The 23,035-nt window shown below is 33.9% G+C and overlaps 1 protein-coding gene across 8 annotated transcripts in view; it reads right to left on the minus strand.

The window, feature by feature from the left end:
• Positions 1-23,035, minus strand: part of CNKSR2 (connector enhancer of kinase suppressor of Ras 2) — a 348,720-nt gene that overhangs the window by 153,388 nt on the left and 172,297 nt on the right. For 5 of the 8 annotated variants that reach the window (XM_069063425.1, XM_069063422.1, XM_069063423.1 and 2 more), the window contains exon 9: positions 11,020-11,166. The exons of the other annotated variants lie outside the window; for them this stretch is intronic. In XM_069063425.1, the coding sequence (XP_068919526.1) occupies positions 11,020-11,166 (147 nt within the window). The remainder of the gene's footprint in view (positions 1-11,019; positions 11,167-23,035) is intronic. 8 annotated transcript variants of the gene reach the window in all.

Here is a 23,035-nt window from a genome sequence, read left to right on the forward strand (position 1 = left end):
TCCTTCCTTCCTTCCTTCCTTCCTTCCTTCCTTCCTTCCTTCCTTCCCTTTCTTTCCTTCCTTCTTTCTTTTCACGGGTTGGGAGAAGGTGAGAGCAAGAAGAGAAATACTTGTTAACTGAAAAATAAGATATGCAGGATATTGGGAATACTTAATTCTAAAATAAAGAGTTTTAGCTTTATATGACCTTATTTCCCTCCTCCATTACACCTTAAGGCAAGGGGACCCTTTCTGAGTTGCTTACTGTAACTTTTATCCTTTATAGATGATAATCTATAAGCTTAAGAGGTTTAGGGATTTATATGTGTGAAAGATTCTAAAACACTCATGAGATTAGGTGTAAGAGAGAACATCAGAGAAATGATGATTCTCTTTATATCACTACCAAGACCTCTTTCCAAGTTTGAACATAGTGTGGTCATCCCAAGATATTGAAGCATTATTTTTGACAATATGTTAAAAACTGTAGTTTATCTAAATTATTATTTTAATGTGTGCTTTGTCACATTGCTGTAGATACTATTTGCTAATTCTATCATTCAATGTCATCTATGAATTTTTATGAATTAGGAATTCCACTAATTCCTATATGGACCATTGATTTGACTATACTGACTGAGTTGACGACTTGGTTCAATTTGCTGAATTAATTCATTAAAAGAATGGGAAAAAGTGAGTCAACTCAATTGCTTTACTAAACTGACCAATTATTTCACTGAATTGACTAATTTGCTCAAATAAATTGAACTAGTTTTCCATGTAGATATACATAATTCATCTTTACATTATATATATAGAAAAGAACAATTAATAGGATATTACAAAGAATAATTATCATCTTATAGGCTACATTTCTAACCATATATAGCTTGATACAGACTTTTATGGTAATAGGTGCAAAATCTAAATGCTTTTATTTAAAACAAGTATATACAATCATCTGGGATTTAAATTATATATTTGCACCATTGTATACAATAATATGAGTGTTTGTATATATCTATATCTATCTAAATATATGCTTGTACCATTGAAGCAAACAAAATGGATAAGGAAAATCATTAGGGCTTTAACACAATGAAGTTCTTCAATCTTTATATACAAATGATTAGCAAACTGATCATATGCAAAAAGAATATTTTATTATTATTCCCCAAAGTTGATGATTATTTATGACAATACTTAAATCCCTCATCATTGTGAAGTTATATAAATGAATACTTAAGAGATAGTGGCTTCATCAGAAATAAGTCATATTTTACAAATTGAAAAATATTAATAATTGTTAAGCAAACCTCAACATAATACCAAAGCAAACATTGTTTTTAATAATCAAAATCCTTTGAGGTTAGTTTTAGTTGGTCAGTGGAGAGTTGAATTATGAAATATGAAGTAAGTGGTATTAAGTATGGTCAGATTGGTGGGAAAGGAAAAATAGTTACTTATATAGCAACAGAAAAGAGTCATGGTTGGAAAATTAAAAACCATTTTGAAAATACAAATATCTCTTTAGTACTTTTAAAACTGCACAATTAATGAAGGAGAAGGAAATGAAGTCACCAAAAGCATGCAAAAGGCAACATTTTTCAAACAGCATAGCCATATGGCATAAATATTGATTATTCAAAATCTTCTTGAAACAGGAAAATTGAAAACAAAGCAAATAAACAAAAAGCCGGGAAGATAGTGAATGGTGCAGTCTTAACCAAAATAATTGGGTGTAAAAATTTTCTAGCTCAAATAAATGGCATAATATTGCTTAAACACAATGCCTCTTTTTATTTTGTCAAAATCCAAATAATAATATAACATCTCATGTTCAAATATTCTCAACAGAGCTTACTAGTCTTTTCAGCATTTGACTCAATTTCTTTTTTTTTTCCTTTTATGTTGTTTGATATCAGTTAGGATCATAGATTTTGAGCTGGAAAGGACCTTAGAGGTCTCATCTAGTTCAACACTTATTTTACAGATGAGGAGACTGAGTCTTCGGAAGCTAAATAATTTGCCCACCAAGGACACAGCAGTAAGTTGCAGATCTTGGATTTTAAGGCCTCTGACCCAAAATCCAGGACTCTTTTACAATCTTATGTTGCCTCTGCAGGTTTTCTTTTGCTTCTGCAGTTTGTTTTCTCTGTTCACCTGGTTCAGTTTTTGTAATCATTCCAGATATTACTTTCTTGTTTTCTCATTATATAATGCAACAGAGAAACTTGGTGGGATATGGAAAGCTCTATTATAATCTTTTCTACAAACACCAGTCATTCTTGCTTCCTTCAAAATCATGCATATTCTATTTGTGTCAAAGTCTTTTGTACCACTTGAGAACAGTCACCTGATAAATTTAAGTTATTTGTTGAGAGAGAAAACCTTAAGTCCAGATAAAAGATGTTTCAATTTCTTCCCTGAGTTCAGCTGAGGCTAGGTCTCAGTCATCTTTACTCCTAAGGTCCTGCCCTGCACATTTAGCTGAAGTCAAACTTGTGAGAGCAGAAAGAATGAATGAAAAATAGGAATATGGAATGTAAAATGACAGATTACTCAGGGATCCTCTATGGAGGTGGGATATGCCACCTGAAAATGAGACAGTATTTCTTTCCAAAGAGTGCATTCTGATATTTGGTGAAATGCAATGGTATAAAATTAATGCTATTATTTTTAATAAATGTTCAAGAATAGAAAAAATGAAATACAAAACAGGATAAAGCTCATGCTAGTATTTATTTCTATTTCCCCCCATGAAAGTCATCACCCTTTATGACATATTCTGAATAATAAAGGAATACAAGTGCTACTGCTTTCATTAATAGCTAATGGGATGTCAGAGCTAACAGAAGATGGCTGAAACAAAAACCACTTACTTCCCTTCCTCCATTTTGTAATTTTGAATCTTTATGTCAAGCAGGGTATTTTTGTATTCTCTTCTTCAATCCTTGTTTTGCCCTACTTTGCTTACAGTTTCAGGTTGGCATACATATATATGTGCAATAGCCACGTTGCCAGTGATTAGAGGGTATTTCTAACATGTATCCTTATTATCAGAAAACACAGTTTTACTATAATTGCCTCAACATTTGCCTTCAAAAACCCCCTGTATAGTGCATAGTTTGGTATGCCATGACTCCATTTTGATCCCAATCAAATGAACTGGGTGGGGCCTTAGACAGTACCAGAGGGTCTATGGAAGGACCTGTTGCATATTGGAAGGAATTCATTATAGCATGGTGCTCTCACTTTATCAAAAGACCTGTGTTATGGACCCTAAGAATCTTGAAAATAGAACATATGTAAGTATATATTATTTTCCTTAAAAACTTCTAACCAAAAGGCCCATGATGATCTTCTGGGAGGCAGTGTCATTCATTTTCTAGTTAATTCAAATTCAATACCATGCCAATGAAATTCAGCTCTCAGAATATATTTAGTATTGCTATGTCAAAGTGGCAACACAAAGTCCAGGGAATTTTGTTGTCCTAACAGACCTAATTAATATTCTGCTTTGTCATATTGTCAAGTCACTTTAGAGATGCCGTTTTGGGAACCATTTATTATACTCTGAAAATGTAGCATTATACAATTTTCGCTGTCCCTTTCATGCATGTTCAACAATATTTGAAGACTCTGACTCTTTTGCCATACACTTTTCAAGGTTGCAACAAGTTGCTGTATTCTATTTGAAACTTTCTTATTGGAACTACCTGTTTTATTGTTTTGTCAAGTACTCTTGAAAGATGCTAAATTTGAGAGAACTCTCTGAAACACACACAGCCTCAGATGCCAGGAACATTAGCCCTTACAAGGTCAAGTAAGAATTTGGGTTACAATTCTAGTTCTTTTATTTGCTACATGTGTGACATTAAGTAAATTGCTTCACTTCTTACAATGCCCTCATCTCCAAAATGAAAGAGTTGGTCAGCACCCTTCATCTTTACTTCAAGAAAAATGTCCTGATTTTGGCTATAAGGTCCCTTCCAGCTCTGCATCTTATGTACCCTGTACAAATTTTAGATCATACTTTTTACCTAAATCAGTTTAGCTTGCCACCTTGATCAGACTATTTTGCCTTTGCTATCTATCAACCTACTGATTTTGAATGTACACTTACACAGATAAATAACACTGTAAATGAAACTTCTAATTCAAAGAACATCTTGAAGTAAATAAAATAGACTCCATTTACACTCGAACCAACTAATGCAATGACAATCAATAGTTTACTTTCCATTCCAGAAAAAATTACAAAGAAATTTGATCAGACTGATTTGGAAACCAGGCCATTACTCTGGGGCCACTGTAGGTTCATATAAATTGGAATCTTCCATTTTTCCAGCATGGAATGAATATAGATCTTTTTATTACTGATAACATATCTTCTTTATATTCCCCAGTTCCACAAAATGTATCTACATATTAACACATGTATGTATATGTCCATATACATATAGATTTATATGTGTATATAAATGTGGCATCTTATGATAGATGAGCCAAAGAAATGATCCAAAGTTGTTAATCATTCTGAATACTAAGCTGTGAATGAAGGCTTATTCTTGAGAATTTTTCTAAAGGTCAAAAGGATTCAGTGGCTTTGGTCATTAGAAACAATTTAAATCTTTTTCATGCCCAATCTTTGTATCATCCATTCCCTTTAATTTGGAAAATTGGAGATACTCTTCTGTTCCCTTAGTTATAGCTTGGTTAGACATTCTGAAAATGTCTAGATGCTAGAAAACCTAAATTAAAGATCCTCCTCTTCAGATATCTGATAGCTTCTCTGGTGTCTAAATATTGCACAATAGAATGATTTTATTATTCTTGTGTGAACATGAGAAATTTTTTCTTCACTACAAAATAATTTATATAATATAGATTATTTTTTGGCCCATGAGTTTATGGGTTTGACCAAGAGATAATGCTTATATACATATATAAACAAATGATTATAGTTATATATAAATCTATAATTTAACAAATATATATGCATAGAAGTATATATGTATACTGTGGTTTTTACAAAATGAAAATATACTTTATGTATCGTCACAACAATCTTAAGTCATAAGCTCTTGTTAAATCCTTGGTAAAGTCTCAGTTCATAAATGATTAATTTATCCCACTGAATCATCTCACTGAATGTACTGTAGCACTCTGAATGTACATTCATTTACTTTTCCTAGCATTTTTTATTCTTTCAATATTGTTCTGCAAAATCTTTTGAATTTCTGTATCATGCTTATGCTATCAAAGAAGGGAGACATAGGGCAGCTTTCTAAATCATAAAATACAATTCTTTTGTTAATTTCAGTTAAAACACGCAAATGTGTCTGAGTCTTTTTATTTGATTTACTGAAACAATGGGCTAATGCAATGTGATGTGACAGCTGCCTGAAGCTATTTACTAATCTGGATATGTGCAAAATGGAATCATTTGAGCCTTGCTGTCAAACAGAATTATATTTTTGGTTAAACATTGATGCTCCCACCTATCAATAATGCTGGCTTCCTCTCTGCCATTAGATTTTTTCCTACTCAAAATAACAAATCAAATTATTTTACCTGCAAAAACACTTATAGATTAAAACAGATCACTACTAATATATTTAAGCCAGCATTTTGTGCTGTTATATATTAAAATAATTTTATTATATATAATATATCTGCAATGTGTCCATTTTAACACACATGATGTTTATATAATTAACTTTATTATTTTGGGAAAACAATGCCATTTGATGTATTGTAAATCTATTCCCTTTTCATTGCTTAAAAAAGATTCCCCCTCTTTCCCCATACTTAAACAAAAACTTTCTCCTGTTCATCCAAGGTATTTAATTATCATGCAAAATTGGCACTTAGATATATAGATATCTATGGCAAAAGTCACAATGAAAAAAACAAAACCACGCAAGTAAGTTCAATGTAGATATAATGGATTAGTAACACAGTCTAATTATTATAAATGAAAAAAACAGATTATGAATATAAGTTTAAGAATACATAACTTGACCTTGCATTATGCAGAGTTGTGGATCAAAGAGCTATCTGCACACTGAATGTATATCTCTACCAATTTTCAATTTTCATTTAAGGATATTTTTTCTAAGGAGAAATTTTTTGACACTATGCATTATGAAAAAAACGCCCCAAATTCCAATAATGTCTTCAAGGAACATTCTGCCTTTGCATAAAATCATTCTGTGTCCATTTAATTCACCCACACAATCCCTGAATAACATTTGTCACAAGCAGAACAAATTTAAGTGATATTTGGATAATCATTTTATATCTGTATCTAAAAATCTATTCCCCATGCTTAACCCACAATTGAATTATGATTCCTCCCTGATTCCAAGGAGCCTCACTAAGAAGTCATACTGTTATCCTCTTCTTCCCACTCTCCCTCTAAGTATTTGGTGCAATTTACCAAGAAAGCAGTCAAAGGGGATGCTTTTGCCAACACAGCATGGAAGATGCAATCTATCCCTGATTTTCACTCTAAAAGGGAAAAGGTGTTACTGCTGGCCTCTGAGATGACAATCTGGTTATCCATAGATGTCTATCAGCATTGCTAACTCATAACAGAGAACTTTTGCCTGTTTAATACATCATTAGAAGATTGTTGGTAGTGTTGAACCTGGTAACAGGAACTGTTTGAAGTCCTGGAGCTTTCACTTCTTAAAATGTACCCTTTGAGAAAACAACTACATATATCTTAGCCCTTCCAAGTTTCAAGAAATGCACAAATTAAGAACTTGCTCTCAGTGAGAGGTGCTAAGGGGGTTGGATGGTTTACTCTTGTTAATTCATACCACTTCATGCCTGGAGAGTCAAAGGAAACCCAAATCAAAAGTGATCATTGCTTATCTGAAAATCACTACTATTTTTAATATTTGCAAAACTAAAAAAATACAAAACTTTTATTGAAGCTTTAATCTTGCTTAACACAATTAGATTTTATGTTTTTAGTTTAAAATAAAGGGGATAATCTTCATTTATGGTTTAACTATTTGAATTTGCAGTAAAATTTCCCCATAAAATTTAGGTAATTGTTTCTTAAGCATAAATGTATTTAAAAGAATCATTTGAACACATATATTAGCATCTACCCATTGATTATCCATAGTTTTATATCTAGACAATCACCATTTTTTTTGAAAAATAGACACAGGAAGCCCTCCCCCACTCCTCTTAAGTTTAGAACCTTTTCCCTATTTGATACTTTTATATAGTTTGCTTTATATGTATTTGTACATTCTTTCCTCCATTAGACTGTAAACATGCTAAAGTCTTTTTGGATTTACTACATCTGGAATTCCCAAATTTGACAACTAACTTTGGCTAATAATTTAGCATCTAATATAATTGAAATGAAATACACCCAAAGAAATGATGTTGAGAATTTTGTACTCTCCCACATTTTTTCATAGTTATGAGGGCTCTAGTGGTAGTGAACTAATCAATAATGATACAATAAGAATGAAACAAAAAGAGAACAAAGATCATTTCTCTATTCTTGACTCTGGACTATCACAAATCTAAATGATTAAATGAAAACTCTGGATGTCTATGTACTTTCATGTATTAGCATCATAAGCAGATATCTTGAAGATGATATTAGTGTTTATTCCTATTTTGCAGATCTTCAATGTTCTTAATTTTAGTATTTATTCCTTGGATGAGAATGACAACAGAACCATTTTGCTACTAATGTGCAGAGGCATTTTCAGGCTTAGCTGGGGAGTAGGTAGGTACAGTTTCCCTTATCACCTATCCTTTTATAACCCTTTCCTTTCTCCTAGCCTAGGCTCACACTCACCCCATCTCTCAACTGTGGGTATTTTCCCTCCTTGCCTGGGATGCTCCCTCCTCTGCCTTAACTATTGACTTCCCTAGCTTCCTTGAAGTCCCAACTAAAATCCCACCTTACTATAGAAAACCTTCCCTTACCATGTCTTAATTTTAGTGTCTTTCCCCATTGATTATTTACTATTCACACTGTATATAGCTTGCTTTTTACATATTTGTTTGCATGTTGTCTCTTCCATTAGATTTTAAGATCCTTGATGGCATGGATTGGGTTTTTTTTTACATTCTTTTTGTATCTCCAGCACTTAGCATACTGTAGGCATTAATAAATGTTTATTTAGGGGCGGCTAGGTGGCATAGTGAGTATAATGCCAGCCCCAGGGTTGGGAGGACCTGGGATTGGTTCTGGCCTCAGACACTTAACTCCCTCCCCCCCACCCACACACAAAAAAACTGGCCTTCTAACCTTGAGCAAGTTACTTAACCCCAATTACTTTTAAAAAATAAATGTTTATTTATTGATTGATTTAGATCTAGAAGAAACCTTAGAGACCATCTAGTCCAATACTTTCATTTTGCTAGAGGAAACTGAGACCCAAGGACTTTGTTGTGTGCCCAAGATCACGCAAGTAGTGTCAGTGCCTAGATTTGCCCTCACATCATCTACCTCCAGAGTCGCTTCTCTTTTATTGTACCAATCAAAAGCTGACTTCATGGATGAATGTTATAACTCTGCAGTAGATGCTGGGAAAATATTCCTGGTAGAACAGAGAGTTTTCCTTACCACTTAAATCCCACAGCACACAGCCTCTTCATAAGGCCATCCTTTACCACTAAGAAGTCTTCAATCAAAAAGGGATCTTCCCTTACTTGTAAAGATTCACTCATTATAGAAAGGATCAAACAGTGACTTCTCTATATCTTACTTTTCCTGACAGAAACAAGTTACTTACAAAAACATCTATACACAACATGTGGACATAGGTCCTGGAATTTCAGTGCCATCTTGGTCTGGTAGAACCATGCGAAAAATATGACCCTGAGATAAACACTTAGCTACAATAAGAGGACACTGAGAAATAAACTCAGTTAGTAAACTAATGATATAGAATCCATGGTGTCTAGGAAGAGGTCTAAAATGTATTTAGGCTTATTCTATGATAATTTTTTTTTCAGCCAGAGGAAAACAAAGTTTATTAAAAGTTCCTGTATTGGACACAGAGTAAGTCTGTGCTAGAAAATTCTATGGCTCTCTGACCCATTCTATGATAATTCTGACATGAAGAATAGGTTGAAGCAGTTATCTATCAATGTTCTCCTTTTCCTGCTTTCTCAACCTACCTACAAAATATACTTGAGAAAGTGAGGTAATTAGAGCAATTATTCAATTGAAGAAGATACTCTTCCCTTAATTATTTTGGTTCAGTCAAAAGTGATTCTTATTTGGATACTGTAGTTACCTTAATTCTCCACTTCATTTTGTGTTTGTAGCCACATTCTAAAAGTAGGGGGAAAAATCATTAATATCTTTAGTCAAGATATTCTTTTGGAATAATGTGCACAGAACATGGAACTGATTGTTTGGTGTTTGAAATGAGAGATGAGGGGCTAGAAAGAATTATTCAATATAATTGCAAATTCATGGAAAATGAAGGCAATCTCTGAAAAAATGGCCTTCATTTTCATCTCAACTATGACCCCCACCCATTAGACCCTGATGAAGGATCTTCTGTGTAAGCTATGCCAATGCGAAACAATAGGGTGGAAGAACAAAGCAGCTTATGATGCAGTGAGTAAATATAATGCCATGAAATGATGGAAGAGCATCTAGTGCCCAGTTCTAACATGTTGAAATCTGGTTCAGTGAATCATTCAAATTTTTGATCTTGTAGTTTAGCTGATATTTTTAATTAAACACTAAACAGAATGTATACATTAGTTATAGTTGATTAACAGATAGTCTACATATGTGTTCTTCCAAGGAAAAAAGAGATTTAGAAATTCTAAGACCTTATTGTAGAAACAATTCAATGACTTATTCATTTGGTTCAACTACAATGCTAATTTTTGTTCCAATGAACAGCACAACATCATAAAATATATAATGCTGTTCATATTGAAAAATGGTGGAAAGTTTAGCTATTAGAAAAGTAATTTATGAAAGGTATTAGTGAAAATTATAGAACTTGTTAATATTTTAAGCAGCAGTGACAACAATTGTATTTTCATATCTTACTTTTCTTTTTCTTTTCTTAACCTGGACAATATACACTCTTCTATGGGTCACTTCATTTTTTTTTCAAAATCTACTCTTTCTTCAGACAGGAAAATAGTAGTTTTAAAATGGAGATTTCATTAAAGAAAAAAAGAAGTCCTCCTGTAATGTGATTAAATATGATGTCTTAATAATAATTGGATGATTTTTTCATCTTTCATCAATCAATGGCATACTTTCATCACCCTGTAGATATCTGTTTCTTAATGACTGTAATTTTAACAATGTCCAGAGTAATATATCATGATGATAGTTCCTGCTAAAATAAAACACTGAAATTCCAATGCAATGATTTCAAAATTTTTGGCACACTTTTTATCTACCTATTTATATTATTATTATTAATTATTATTATAACGTAAAGGAGATGATGAAAGAGTTAATTCAAAGTGTTTAATTGGGTATATTTTCAGAACTAAAGTGCAACTCATTTTCTTCATGATGTTATAAATTATTCTGTTGTGACATTCAAAAACTATTCTGTAAGCTATAATTTAGCTGTATCTGAACTCTATGTGTGTGCATGCATGTGTGCATATGTGTGTGTGGCATGAAAAAATAAAACCTTTAGAAATAAGTGTCATTCGTTGCACAAAAGGAAACCATACATTTTCCTGTTTTATGCATCTTTCCACAGGAAATATCCTGTGGTTCTATGGATAATGCTTCAGATTCTATAAATCATTTGATGAAGAGGTGGGAGGGGAGAGGGAAAAGGCCATTTATAGGCTAGAAATTAATTATAATAACCCTATCAAATTTGACCACAATTGAGCCTAGCAGGGCAAGCTGTGAAGCGATCATTTCACAAACAAATTTTCCAAAGCATACAAAGTTAATCCATGTGCTGCTGAGATGAGGCACAATAATAAAGAAGCATCACTGCGGTAATCTATGGCTACAATGATGGTGTATGACTTATGATTAAGCATTTTTACCTGCAGAGCAAGGGGCTTCCATCTCATATTTTTCAGTAAAGCTGGTGCTGAGGTAAGCATGCTCTGAGGTCGCTTTTTCAAAGTTAAGATAACACCACTCGGGTCCTCTCGTAGAGCATTCACCAAATTTTTCAACTGCCACCCCACCTGGTAACCAGCAAAATCATCACAATAAAATTGAGGTACAGCATTCAAGATTCCATGTTTTCCCCCTTTAATAAGATTAGTAAAAATGACATCATAGGTGTACCACCATAAACATTTTTAGGATTTAAACTCAAGGAAACAACAACAACAATGAATCTTTGAATTGATTAATCAAGTTATCCCAATAGGGTCTGTAACCAGGCAATACAAAAGACATTTACCACAGAAGACCAAAGGCTACAACAGACATTCTATATGGAAAACAGTAAGTTACAATGGAAAGCAATGCCACAATTGAGATTGCTCTTCTCTCTAGTCCAAACCATGAGTTTCATTGCAAAATTAAGTACTCATTTTTCTTTGGGGTGAGGGAAGGTGGAAGCACAGATTTGTTACTCATTCATATAGGCAGTTTCCTATAAGAAAAATCCGTCTCTCAGTGCAGGACACAGCTGCTCTCCAACTTGCAGTCAGAGAGTTACATGGGGGCATGTAGAGGTTAAATAACTTGTCCAAAGTCACACAGCCAGGATATGCCAGAGCCAGGACTTGAACCCATATCTTCCTGATTCTGAGGCTAGCCTTCTATCCACTATGCCAGGCACTCTCTCTAAGCACTCATTTGACAGAAAAAATATTAAACAAGCCTAAACAACATCCTGTATTTAAATACTGGGTTATGGTTGCCCCTCTCCCTCATCCTCTTTTAAGTCTATGTGGTTCTTTTATCTCTACTTTCAAATGAGGCTAATGTTATGCCCTCAGTAACTAGTACTGACAACACCAAAGCTACATTCTGATGTGCAGAAGAAAGATTCATAAAAGAAATCTTTTACTGGGCTATAAAACTAGAATAAAAAATGACAAGGTAATGCTACTTGCATGCAACAGCTACTGAAATGATATGCCAAATGAGCCCATATACTTCAGATGCAATATGTGGGATTTAATGAAGCTATCCTATTTGAATGCCATCCCCAAACATATTATCTAATTACAATGAAGCACTTGAAAAATCCTCCAAAATCTGGCTGAACTATCAGCCCTTCTAAATTACTCTACTTGTTATACAGTTTTCTTTTCTAAAAAAATAGGCAGCATTATTTTCACTAATTTGCTTTATGCATTGACTTAGGATGGAGTGCCAAATAGTTGAAATCCTGGAACCCAGCTTTATAGGAAGGGCTGGGAACATATGCCAATTTTTTTATTATTACTTTGGAGTTTGTTAAAAACATTACAGTTATCAAAGAGATTAAGAAAACAAACAAACAATTTTCTCACCCACAAATGTAACCACAATTGTCAGAATTTCTTCTGAAAACTACCTTAGGTCCCAAGTCAGTCTTTGAGAGGAGAACTCAAAAACTACATTTAGCAGTCTGTATAATTTCTTCCTAATCCTCAGGAAAAAGAAAGCAAGCGTTTTCCTTTAGTTAACTGCATATAAGGAGGGACTGCTTGCCCCTTCTTAGGTTGACTGGTTTCTTCCAACAAAAGCAACATAGAACAAAAGCAACATAGAACACTCAGAAGTTGTGATGAGAAAGTAGGTTAGGAAGGAGTTAGTTTAGGATGATGCAGGACAGTATGGTGGGTTTTCAGCAGTTCCTTCTTATGTAAAAGGTGCTTAATAAATATTTATTATTTGATGTGACTTGATTTAAGTTTAGAATTCTACTTAAAAGACAGAAATATGAAATATGGATGATTGATAAAGGGATAAGGGACAAAGTGGAACCACATTTTATAGTTGAATTAAATGTAAATATAAGAATGTCCTTGTGAAGTTATAAATCCCAATTATATTTGAATTGGGAAGAGAGAGAAGAGGATGGAGGTAAGGAATTTGGATTCCAAAAAGGGATGGTCAAAGGAGAGTTTTGGATTTAGAATCAGAATATCTGGGTTTAATCTCCACCTGTGTCACTTATTCGGTGTGTGACCATGTATAGGTGCTATTGTGTCTTTGGATCTCAGTTTTCTGAATTAAAAAATTAGTAAATTGGACTGGGCTCCTTCAAGGTCTAATTTGAAATCCTAAATGGGAATAGGTAGGTGGTGGAGTGGATAAAGTGCCAGACTTGAAGTCAGGAAGATTCCTCTCTTTGAGTTCAAATCTGGCCTCAGACACTTACTGGCTATATGACCCTGGGCAAGTCACATAACCTTGTTTGCCCCAGTTTTCTCATCTGTAAAATGAGCTGGAGAAGGAAATGGCAAATCACTTCAGTATCTTTTGGAAGAGAACCCCAAATGGGGCCATGAAGAGTTAGGCATGACTGACAAGAAAACAACAGTGACAACAGGAAGAACTGGGCAATTTAAGGCTCTATGGTGATGATGATTCCACTAAATGTTTGCAAAAAGCTCTTCATTTTTCCCAAAGTATTTTCAAATTTATGAATTCATGTGATAATTCAATTAACAAGTATCAGCTACAGTGATGGAGTCAGGGAAAAGGCCTTACAATACTTTAAGAAGGAATTCTTTGCAAAGGCATGTGTACACTGATGCATTTGATAATTAGGATGTCATAGAAACATTTCTGCATTGGAAGAAGAAAATACAACATGAATTTACACGTCAATGCCTGTCCTTCCTACAAAGGAAGGCTACTTAGCCAGCACAGATGATGAAGTAGGTGGACTATTGAGTTCCAACTTGGAGAAATAGAAAATATCCCTAAGCAAGAATCGCCTCTAAAAGAAAAACCATGGTCATGATTTCAGTAAGTTACTATTTTATCCAGAGTTATTTAAGCATAAATGCTATCACTATGATATGGGCAACACTAGATGTCCACATATTCTTTCAATATGTCCATTTTCAACAGCTAATTATATATTAATGTTTTAAAAGTCACCAGCCTCAAATTAGGAGAGCACAGGATAAATTATTTTGTCAGATCTATTGATAAGGGAAGAATTTGGGGCTAAAGAAAATATAGAAAGCATTACAAATGCAAAACAGAAAATTTTGATTATATGAAATTGGAGTTTTTGCACAAACAAAACCAAGGCAACAAAAATTAAAAGGAAAGCAGAAAACTGGGGAAAATATTTTTGCAACAGGTATTTCTGATAAAGGCCTAATTTCTCAAATGTATAGAGAACTGAGTTAAATTTATAAAAATACAAGTCATTCCCCAGTTGATAAATGATCAAAAGATATGAATAGGCAAATTTCAGACAAAGAAATTGAAGCTTTCTATAGTAATATGAAAAATACTCTAAATCATTGGAACTATACCCAAAGGGCTATAAAACTGTGCATAGCAATACTTCTGCTAGGTCTATAAGCCCAACACATTAAAAAAGGGGGAAAGGACCCCTATGTACAGAAATATTTATAGCTGCTCTTTTTTGTGGTGGAAGTTGAAAGGATGCCTGTCAATTGGGAAATACTCCTAAACAAGCTGTGGTATATGAGGGTGATGGAATATTATTGCTATAAGAAATGATAAGCAGGATGATTTCAGAAAAAAAAAACCTGGAAAGACTTACATGAACTGATGCAAAATGAAGTGAGCAGAATCAGGAGAACATTATACACAGTAACCTCAATATTGTACGATGATAAATTGTGTATGACTTAGCTATTCTCAGCAATACAATGATCCAAGACAGTTCCAAGGGACTCATGATGAAGTATTCCATTCACCTCCAGTGAAAGAACTGATACTGTCTGAATACAGACTGAAGCATGCTATTTTTTTACTTACTTTCTTTTATTCTTTTTTATTCGAGTCTTCTTATACAAAATGAATATGGAAATGTTTTACATGATTATGTGTATAAAAAATAAAGGGGAGGAGGAATATCAGATTTGAAAGACAAAAATGTCATCAGCTTCCTCTTTAACTTCTTTAGTCACCCATGCCCCTGGTTTGGTTAAGGCAAGCATCATCACTTCTGGTAGTAGAGTCCTAAGAAAAAGGCACTAGAAATATAGGAAGTACAACATTCTTTACCTCCTTTTCTAAGCTCATTTAAGTGAACAATATATGCGATAGAGATTAAAAATCTGACATGTTCCATATGAAATTTGATCTAGATCTAAATCTTTCCACCTAGCATTTTTTTGTCTCTACTTCCAAGAGGCTGATGTTGTGCTCTCAGTTACTGGTTCTGACAACACCAGTGCTACATTCTGATGTATGGAAGATTAGCATTGAGCTAGATTAACATTGAGAATGGTTATTTAATTCTAAGAAAATAAGTGAATTGAAGGATCTCCAAATATTAAATCGTAATTAGATCGAGTCATCTCTACAACCTTCCTTGGACTATTACCAATAGCTAAATAACATTTTAAAACAAAGCAGAAACAAGAAAAAGGACCTATCCCAAGAATGGAAATACATTAGCTAGGAATGAATCAATGTTAAGAAGTAACTAATTAGCATAGTTTGTTAAGTGATGGAAATGTTCAATAAAAAGTTCAGAAACAGAAAGCCAGATACTCTGAAGCAACTGGGTGGCATAGTAGATACAGTACTGTAGTCAGGAAGAACTGTAGTTAGGAAAATATGAGTTCAAGTCAGAGTTTCAATATTAACTGTGTGACCCTGATTAAGTAACATGCCTTTTGCCTCAGTTTTCTCCTCTTTAAAATGGGGATAATAATAGTACCTATTCTCTCACAGGATTTGTTGTGAAGATAAAATGAAATAATAATTGTAAAGTACTTAGCACAGTTCCTGACACATAGGCATGACATAAATTTTAGCTATTTGTTATTATTATTACTATTATTAAAGGAGGGGAGATCTGTGAGACAGTATAATTATATCTGTTAAGATTCTAATATAAAGGATCACAAATTCACTGCTTGGAGATAGATTTTGAAAATTAATGTACTAATCAAGCCTGAAATCCATGAATTAAGATTGTTAGATATATCAGGAAGGCACTAAGATACATTTTTAATGATCTGAGAAGGAATCTCATCTCTAACTTTTGATGGCCACCATGAGCTCTCTTGGACATATACTACTAAATAGAACTTTAAAGGTTTTTTAGAGTTTAAAAAAAGATAGGAAAACAATAGTTCCATTAAATGTTTCAAATAGGAGCCAAGGGGGAAAGATTTCTAAATATTCTTAGAAATTCCTTAAGAGGGAAAAATGGTTAGTAGGCCTATGTTTTTGAAATTTTAGTCTACTAAAATTGTTTTCTACCATATCACATGATGTCCAATTCCTTAGATGTTGGACCCTTATTTTCTTTTGGATAACTACAACAGTGCTTCTTTTTTTCATCTGTATTCTATTTCAATATAATCACCTGTTTCTCTTCCTCACAGCTTATCTGGAAGACCCTCAAAACTTTAAACTCACAAAATCATAGCTTCTCTTTATGACCCAGAAAGTAAAGGTGGACAACATTCACCACAGTCTTGCCCATTATGACTGGATTATTATTGCAAAATCCCAACATATATCTGGTAATCTCTAGAGGTGTCATATATTTTTAAGATTGGTATTAGGCCACTTTAACTTAATTGTGCATATATAGTATTGGCTACTACAACTTTTAAGAGTGGCCATCCCTCCTCTAATACCTTACTAGCTAACAAAAGAATGACATAGTACTTTATGGTCAGTAAAAGCATTTAATGACCTCATTTGCAAAACAAAAATGATAGGCAGCATAATTCACCATTAGTTTTTTTATCCCCTAGTCCCATGCTGAAGTTTTATTCTTTTTAGACAGAGAGAAAATTTCTATCTCTCTTGGGTTCCATTGGAAATAACAAAATTCTCATTATGCTTGTCTAAAAGGGACATGAGGTGGATTATGAGGAGAGTCTTGATGAGAGGAGGAAGGTGATTCAGTATTTTGGGATGTGGGAGGCTATTCCAGGAACATGGAGTAGCATGGCATTAAGTTACAAGTTTATTGTGGGAAAATACAAACAAAAGGAACTTACTACGTATTTTCTTTGATGATAATAGAGGAAAGTTGTCAGAAAATAAACACATGTAAATGTAGGCCCAAAGTTTTGAATCTTAAAAGAGAGGGAGACTTTTAAGCTCTCAGTTTCCTCATCTATAAAAATTCTAGAAGTTAAATTATGTAGGTTTTTTTTGGAGGGGTGAAGGCAGGGCATTTGGGGTTAAGTGACTTGCCCAAGGTCACACAGCTAGTAAGTGTTAAGTGTCTGAGGCCAAATTTGAACTCAGGTCCTCCTGACTCCTGGGCTGGTGCTCTAATCACTATTCCACCTAGTCACCTCCTAAATTAGATATTTTATAACTGAACTTCTCAATCTATGTGTCACAGACCACTATGTCAGTATGAGAAAATCTATGGACCCTATAAGATTAATATTTGTTGCCTACATTGTCAGTGGGAAGGAATGCTAATTTTCAATTAGAGCCTAGTGAAAATAAAGATATATTTTTCCCATCCAGATTTACAGACCCCTTGAAATCTATACATGTTCTTTTTGGGGAGGGAATTAGACTATAGGATAAGAACCAATGTTATGAAAGACCCTTTCCAGTCCTAAAAATGCTCTTGTATGTCAGGAAATTTGATGTACTCTGATCCACAGAAACCATAAAGAAAGGGAATGTCTAGTATTGACAAAATAAATTTAAATAACACGCATTTATAGTAATTGACAGTTATGGACATAACCAGTCAATTAAGTAGCTAGTAAATGTGTATTTATTAATTACCTACTATCTGAGAAGTATTGAAGGTACTAATGTATCCAGCACTCTTCTAAGTGCTGAGAATGCAAAAATAAGAAAAAGAAGACTGTCACTTGGTAGGTAGTTAATAAATGTTTAATAACTTATTATATGCACCCAAAGGGAATTAATATATGAAGGAAACATATTTTTAAAATGTCACGTGATGAAAAGCAGGGAGACTCTGAATGAGAGTCATAATGGCTGGAAGAGACCTTAGAGATTTTCTAGTTCAATCCTTTGATTTTACCAATGTGGAAACTGAGGTCTATAAAGTTAAATTAGTTGTGCAATTTCATAATAAGTAGCAGAGCTAGCGGTTGAACTCAGGACCCAACTTCAGATAAAGGGCTCTTTCTTCCCCAGCATCTTTTTAAAAGATGGAAAAAGGAGGCAGGTTTCAAGGAGAATTTGTTACAACCAAAGTGAGATAGAATCCATGGAAAGCCTGAAGTCTTGACAACTATTGGGTAAGCCAGTCATTAGTATATACACTAGACAGGAAGCATCAAAACAGAAATGGTTATTATAGAACTGAAATCCAAGATAAGCAAGGAGAGAATAAGAAGGTACCTGACTGGCCAACTTGATTTCAAGTCCTCAGGCACAGAACTGAGAGGTAGAATTACTGAGTCACTATGAAATCTTGGAGAGACTATAGAAAGAAACTAAGTGAGGTTGGTTTCATTTCCTGACAAAATTCTAGAACATGTTATAAGCGATGTTTTATGAAGCTTTGCAGAATTGGTAATGCTAAGTATCAGTATGGCTTCATCAAAATGATTTTTCCCTTGGTGCCCCCCAACAAGAAAGCTTAGTAATGTGATTATTAGAGCTGAATAGACACTGGATGTATTCGGAGAATATGTGTTCACAGAACGAAGCAATATCAAATGGAGAGGTAATTTTGTCACAATCACAAGGACTTTTCTTTGGAGGCTATTTGAAACAAATTTGTTTGAGCAGTTCCAGGTTTCATCTACTTATTTAAATTAAGTTATGGGTCTACCGATCTGTCCAAAACCACCTGAATATGCTAACTCATAGAAAATATGTCACCCTCTTAGCAGTGTAGGAAAGTATAACACTATTTACATAGGCCATGATTTAAGCTATGCATTTAGGAATGTCAAAATCACTGTCACCTATCGATCACATTTCATATCACTTATAGAGTCATCTCTTATAGATTATCTTAGAATTGAAAGGGACTCTGGAAATTAGGTAAAAATGTCTATTGAACATAGCAGTCACCTCTATACATGAATGATCTGGGTTCTTCCAAACACTTCAATTAACTCTCTCCCCCACAAAAAAGCTCACAAAATTGCTACCTAATGAAGGAAATGATTCTATTTTCAGATAGAATTAATTGTTATGAAGTCTTTTATGTTATTGATCTGAAATCTCCATAATGGAAGTTGCTTGGCTTCTAGGGCATCTCCTTAAGGAGTCTCTGCCATATTTCAGGAAGGATTGGTGGTCATGCATATCCAGTCATGAGCAAATGGGAATTAACAGACCTCAAAGTCTCTAGGGACTTTCTCTTCAATTTGAACTTTCTGCTGGACATGACTGGAGCAAATACCTGTGTCCTTATTTCCTACTTCACTTAATAATAATAATTAGAGGATTGTCAAATAAGATTATCTATTGGTATGTAATCCTTTCTTTTCCAAAATGCCAGTTTTCAATTAAAAGATGTAATGGTAGCACCATGTGTTATCTCAAGTACTTAATTTTCCTTCCTAGGACTTGAGAGTCCCTTTGTACCATCTTAAGAAGTCTGGCAGATGAATAAATTACTAAAAGCAGGTAGAGGTAAATAGATTTGTTAAGTTTTGGGGGGTTCTTTGTCATGTTTTAAATATAATCACGAGGAAGACAGAACACACACTGATTACACATGTGTATTATGTACACTGTCATACTGCCCAGCAGGAGTTACTGAGGATGATTAAGTATCTTTTTATTTAGGCCACTAATAGGTTCCCTTGAACCTTTCATTTCCTTTGGGTTCACCTCATGTTTCCATGAAGCATGGAATTCTGATTCCTTCTCAGAAAATCTAGACCTATTTTACAGAGGAAAAGTAAAATATATGTAATAGAGTTACAGTGATTAAAATATATATATATATATATATATATATATATATATTTTCCTACACTTCCCACATTTTATGTTTCCTGACTTCCTTCATGGATTAATTTTTAAAAATATTTTGTTCAGGAATTCTTCATCCTTTGTCATAAATCTTAGTACAGAGATTTCCTTTAAACTCTTTCACCTATTCCTCTCCTGGAAGAATAGCCTGCATTTAATTTACACAAGGTTATGCTTGGCCTCTTATAGAAAAAAATGTATGCAGTGTACTTCTTTGAGTTATTATTACGTTTCTTGAGTTTTGATATTTCTAGCTATGCAAAAGTCAGGATTCTCATGAGGACTCCTCCAGAAAAAGTTCCACAATACTTGGCCTAATGCTCTGCTTCCCTATCAGCTGCTGTTAATATTCAGGGGAAATGAGGTTGCTAAAGGAAAATGGAGTATCATATTGCAAGATGAAGAGCAAAATTTTGCTTTGGACAGGTCCCACACAAACACAAGAAAAAAAGAACAGGTAGGAAAAAATATGGTAGGAAAAGTCTGTGGCATGTCAGAGCAGATCACAAGTTGAAAATGACTTAATATTATCTTGATGCAATACCAAACAAAATCTAAAGAAACAAAAAATGGAGCACTCAATGTAAACTGTCCATTCAGGGCAGAGAAAGTAATCCTTTCTCTTTTCACACAGCATTAACTGTGGTCTTAAAAGCATGGTGTTCAATTGAGGTCACCATTAAGAGGGATGAGGAAAATCTACAGCCATTCTGGAGTACAATGAAAACACTTATTAAGGGGATATTAAACAGGTCATTGGATTTAGAGGTATAGGAGGACTGAGAAATTCCTTTTTTAGAGATGAATTGCCCAAGATTAAAAAGGAAGTATGTAAACAGCCAAGACTCAAAGCTAGACTTTTGACTCTAAGTTGAATGGTCTTTCAACATGATATGGCCTGGCAGAAGGAAATAGGAGTGCTCATACTAGAAAAGAGGAGGTCAACTAATAATGCCTTCAAATGAATTAAATTATTATGAAACGGGAATTAACCATGCTTTGTTCTTTACAGAGAATTGAATAACACAAAACAGATAGATTGATGGAATAGAAATTTTTGAATGAGAATAAAGAACTCTTTGCCCTAAAAAGTGATAAAATACTGGAAATATACCTATAATTTCTTTGCTGTGGGTACTCCCTCTACTACTAAAGATGACATTGCCCCTGTGACTTAGTAGATGCTTTAAATATTTTTTGTAAGAAATTAATCACAATGTGGCCACTCTGGTGATGAAACTCACCACAATGAGCTATGCTGGTCTTTGAATGACAGACTATATAATTTATCATCGTATCTAGATTTCATGCCCAGTCTTTTCCCAACATCATTTAAAAATCTCATTTTTTAATGTATGGCTTTTGTTTTGATATCACTTTCACTTATAAATATCTGCCTATCCCAACTTCCCCTGAGCCATTCCTTTTAAGAAAGGATTAATTAAAAAAGGAAGGAATTCTGCAAAACCAACCAACACATCACTGTATACTACAGTTTATTAAATATTCTACCTCCAGAGGTCCTGGCCTCTGCAAAGAAGGGAGGGAGGTACATTACTTCAATTCTTCTCTGAGTTTACTTTTTAAAAAGTATGTGCTTAAGAATGGAGGCTCCCAGAAGGAGCTGGTGAATATGATGCCCATATTTAACTCCCTAATTATTTATCTATATAAGGCTCAACATACCCCCTCTGAGTGTAGAAAGTACCATAATATCCTCTGTGGGGTCACAGATAGAAGAAATTAAGCTCTGTCTGGCTCACTCAGGGAGGTTCTCCTCATGTTCTCCTTTTTAGGGTTATGATATATGTGAGAGAATTATGATAGGGCAGCATAACATTCTCTGACCCTGTTTGGAAAATTAGAGATCCTCCCTCTGGCCAACAAGGTAGAGAGTAAAATTTGCTATCGAAGTAGTTAGACAATTATACATAATACACATACAATAGAAATTAAAGTCAACATGAAGTTAAAATATCCTGGGAAATGAAATTTTAAAAAGATAGACTTTCTCAAGGGCTGTATCTTGCCATCTGTGTTGGTATTATTCATCCCTGGAATAATATCTTCTTGATCCTTTTGAAAACCATGAAAGAACTCAATTTAACATAAAACCCTTCCACTAAAACTAGTAAATGGTGCTTGCAGCAGATGTTCCAAGTGAAGACATATTCTCTGCAGAGTTCTGTTCCTTTGCATCATTACAAAGACAATTTTAAAGTGTGATAGAAACATTTCCCCACTAATGCATACTCACTCCCCTCATCACATTTTAGCTGGTTGATACAAGCTGATGTGTGGAAAATTTCACGCGAATTTCAACTTAAAACTAACAAATTATAATACACTTGTATCTTCTGAAGAAGTTATTAATACCAAAGACCTTGCAATGCTTGATGATTTATACTTTTAAGACTTTAATCTGCATTACCAGTGTAAGAAATTTGCCTAACTTTTCCCCTTTAGTACAATAATAATGAAAAAGGTTCACAATATTAAACTACAGTACATTTGGAAGAATCCTCATCTTGTTCCTTCCACAATCATTCATTCATTGCAATGAAAGAGGTAAGTCATGAATTATGCATGTGTCAAATGTATCAAAGAATACCCTTCGAAGAATACTCATTCTACTAAAGAGCTAGAACTTTAATTTCTACCATAACATGAAACTATGTAATTAAGATTAGCTAGAAATCATCCATGGTTCACTCACACTAAACAAAATTTTAGTATTGATATTTCAACAAAATAAAAGACTAAAAAAAGATTTCCCTGAGAAAAGATTATAAAATCATTTATGTAAAAGTAATAAAAATAAGAACTAATTATTTCATTTCCTTTATAGTAGGAAAAAGGCCCCACACCAAAAGTAAACTAGCTACTCTAATACATGCACTCCAATTTAATAGAACACTGATTAAGGGAAGTCAGTTTGGGCCCTTGTCAGCAGCTGTTATTTTATTTGACCCAAGTTTACAGTTAACTTTAAGTCATAAT

This window comes from Petaurus breviceps, unplaced genomic scaffold (genome assembly GCF_028583685.1).
Source record: "Petaurus breviceps papuanus isolate PSGF00001 unplaced genomic scaffold, PetGlider_PUasm1.0 90574, whole genome shotgun sequence".
Lineage (NCBI taxonomy): Eukaryota > Metazoa > Chordata > Mammalia > Diprotodontia > Petauridae > Petaurus > Petaurus breviceps.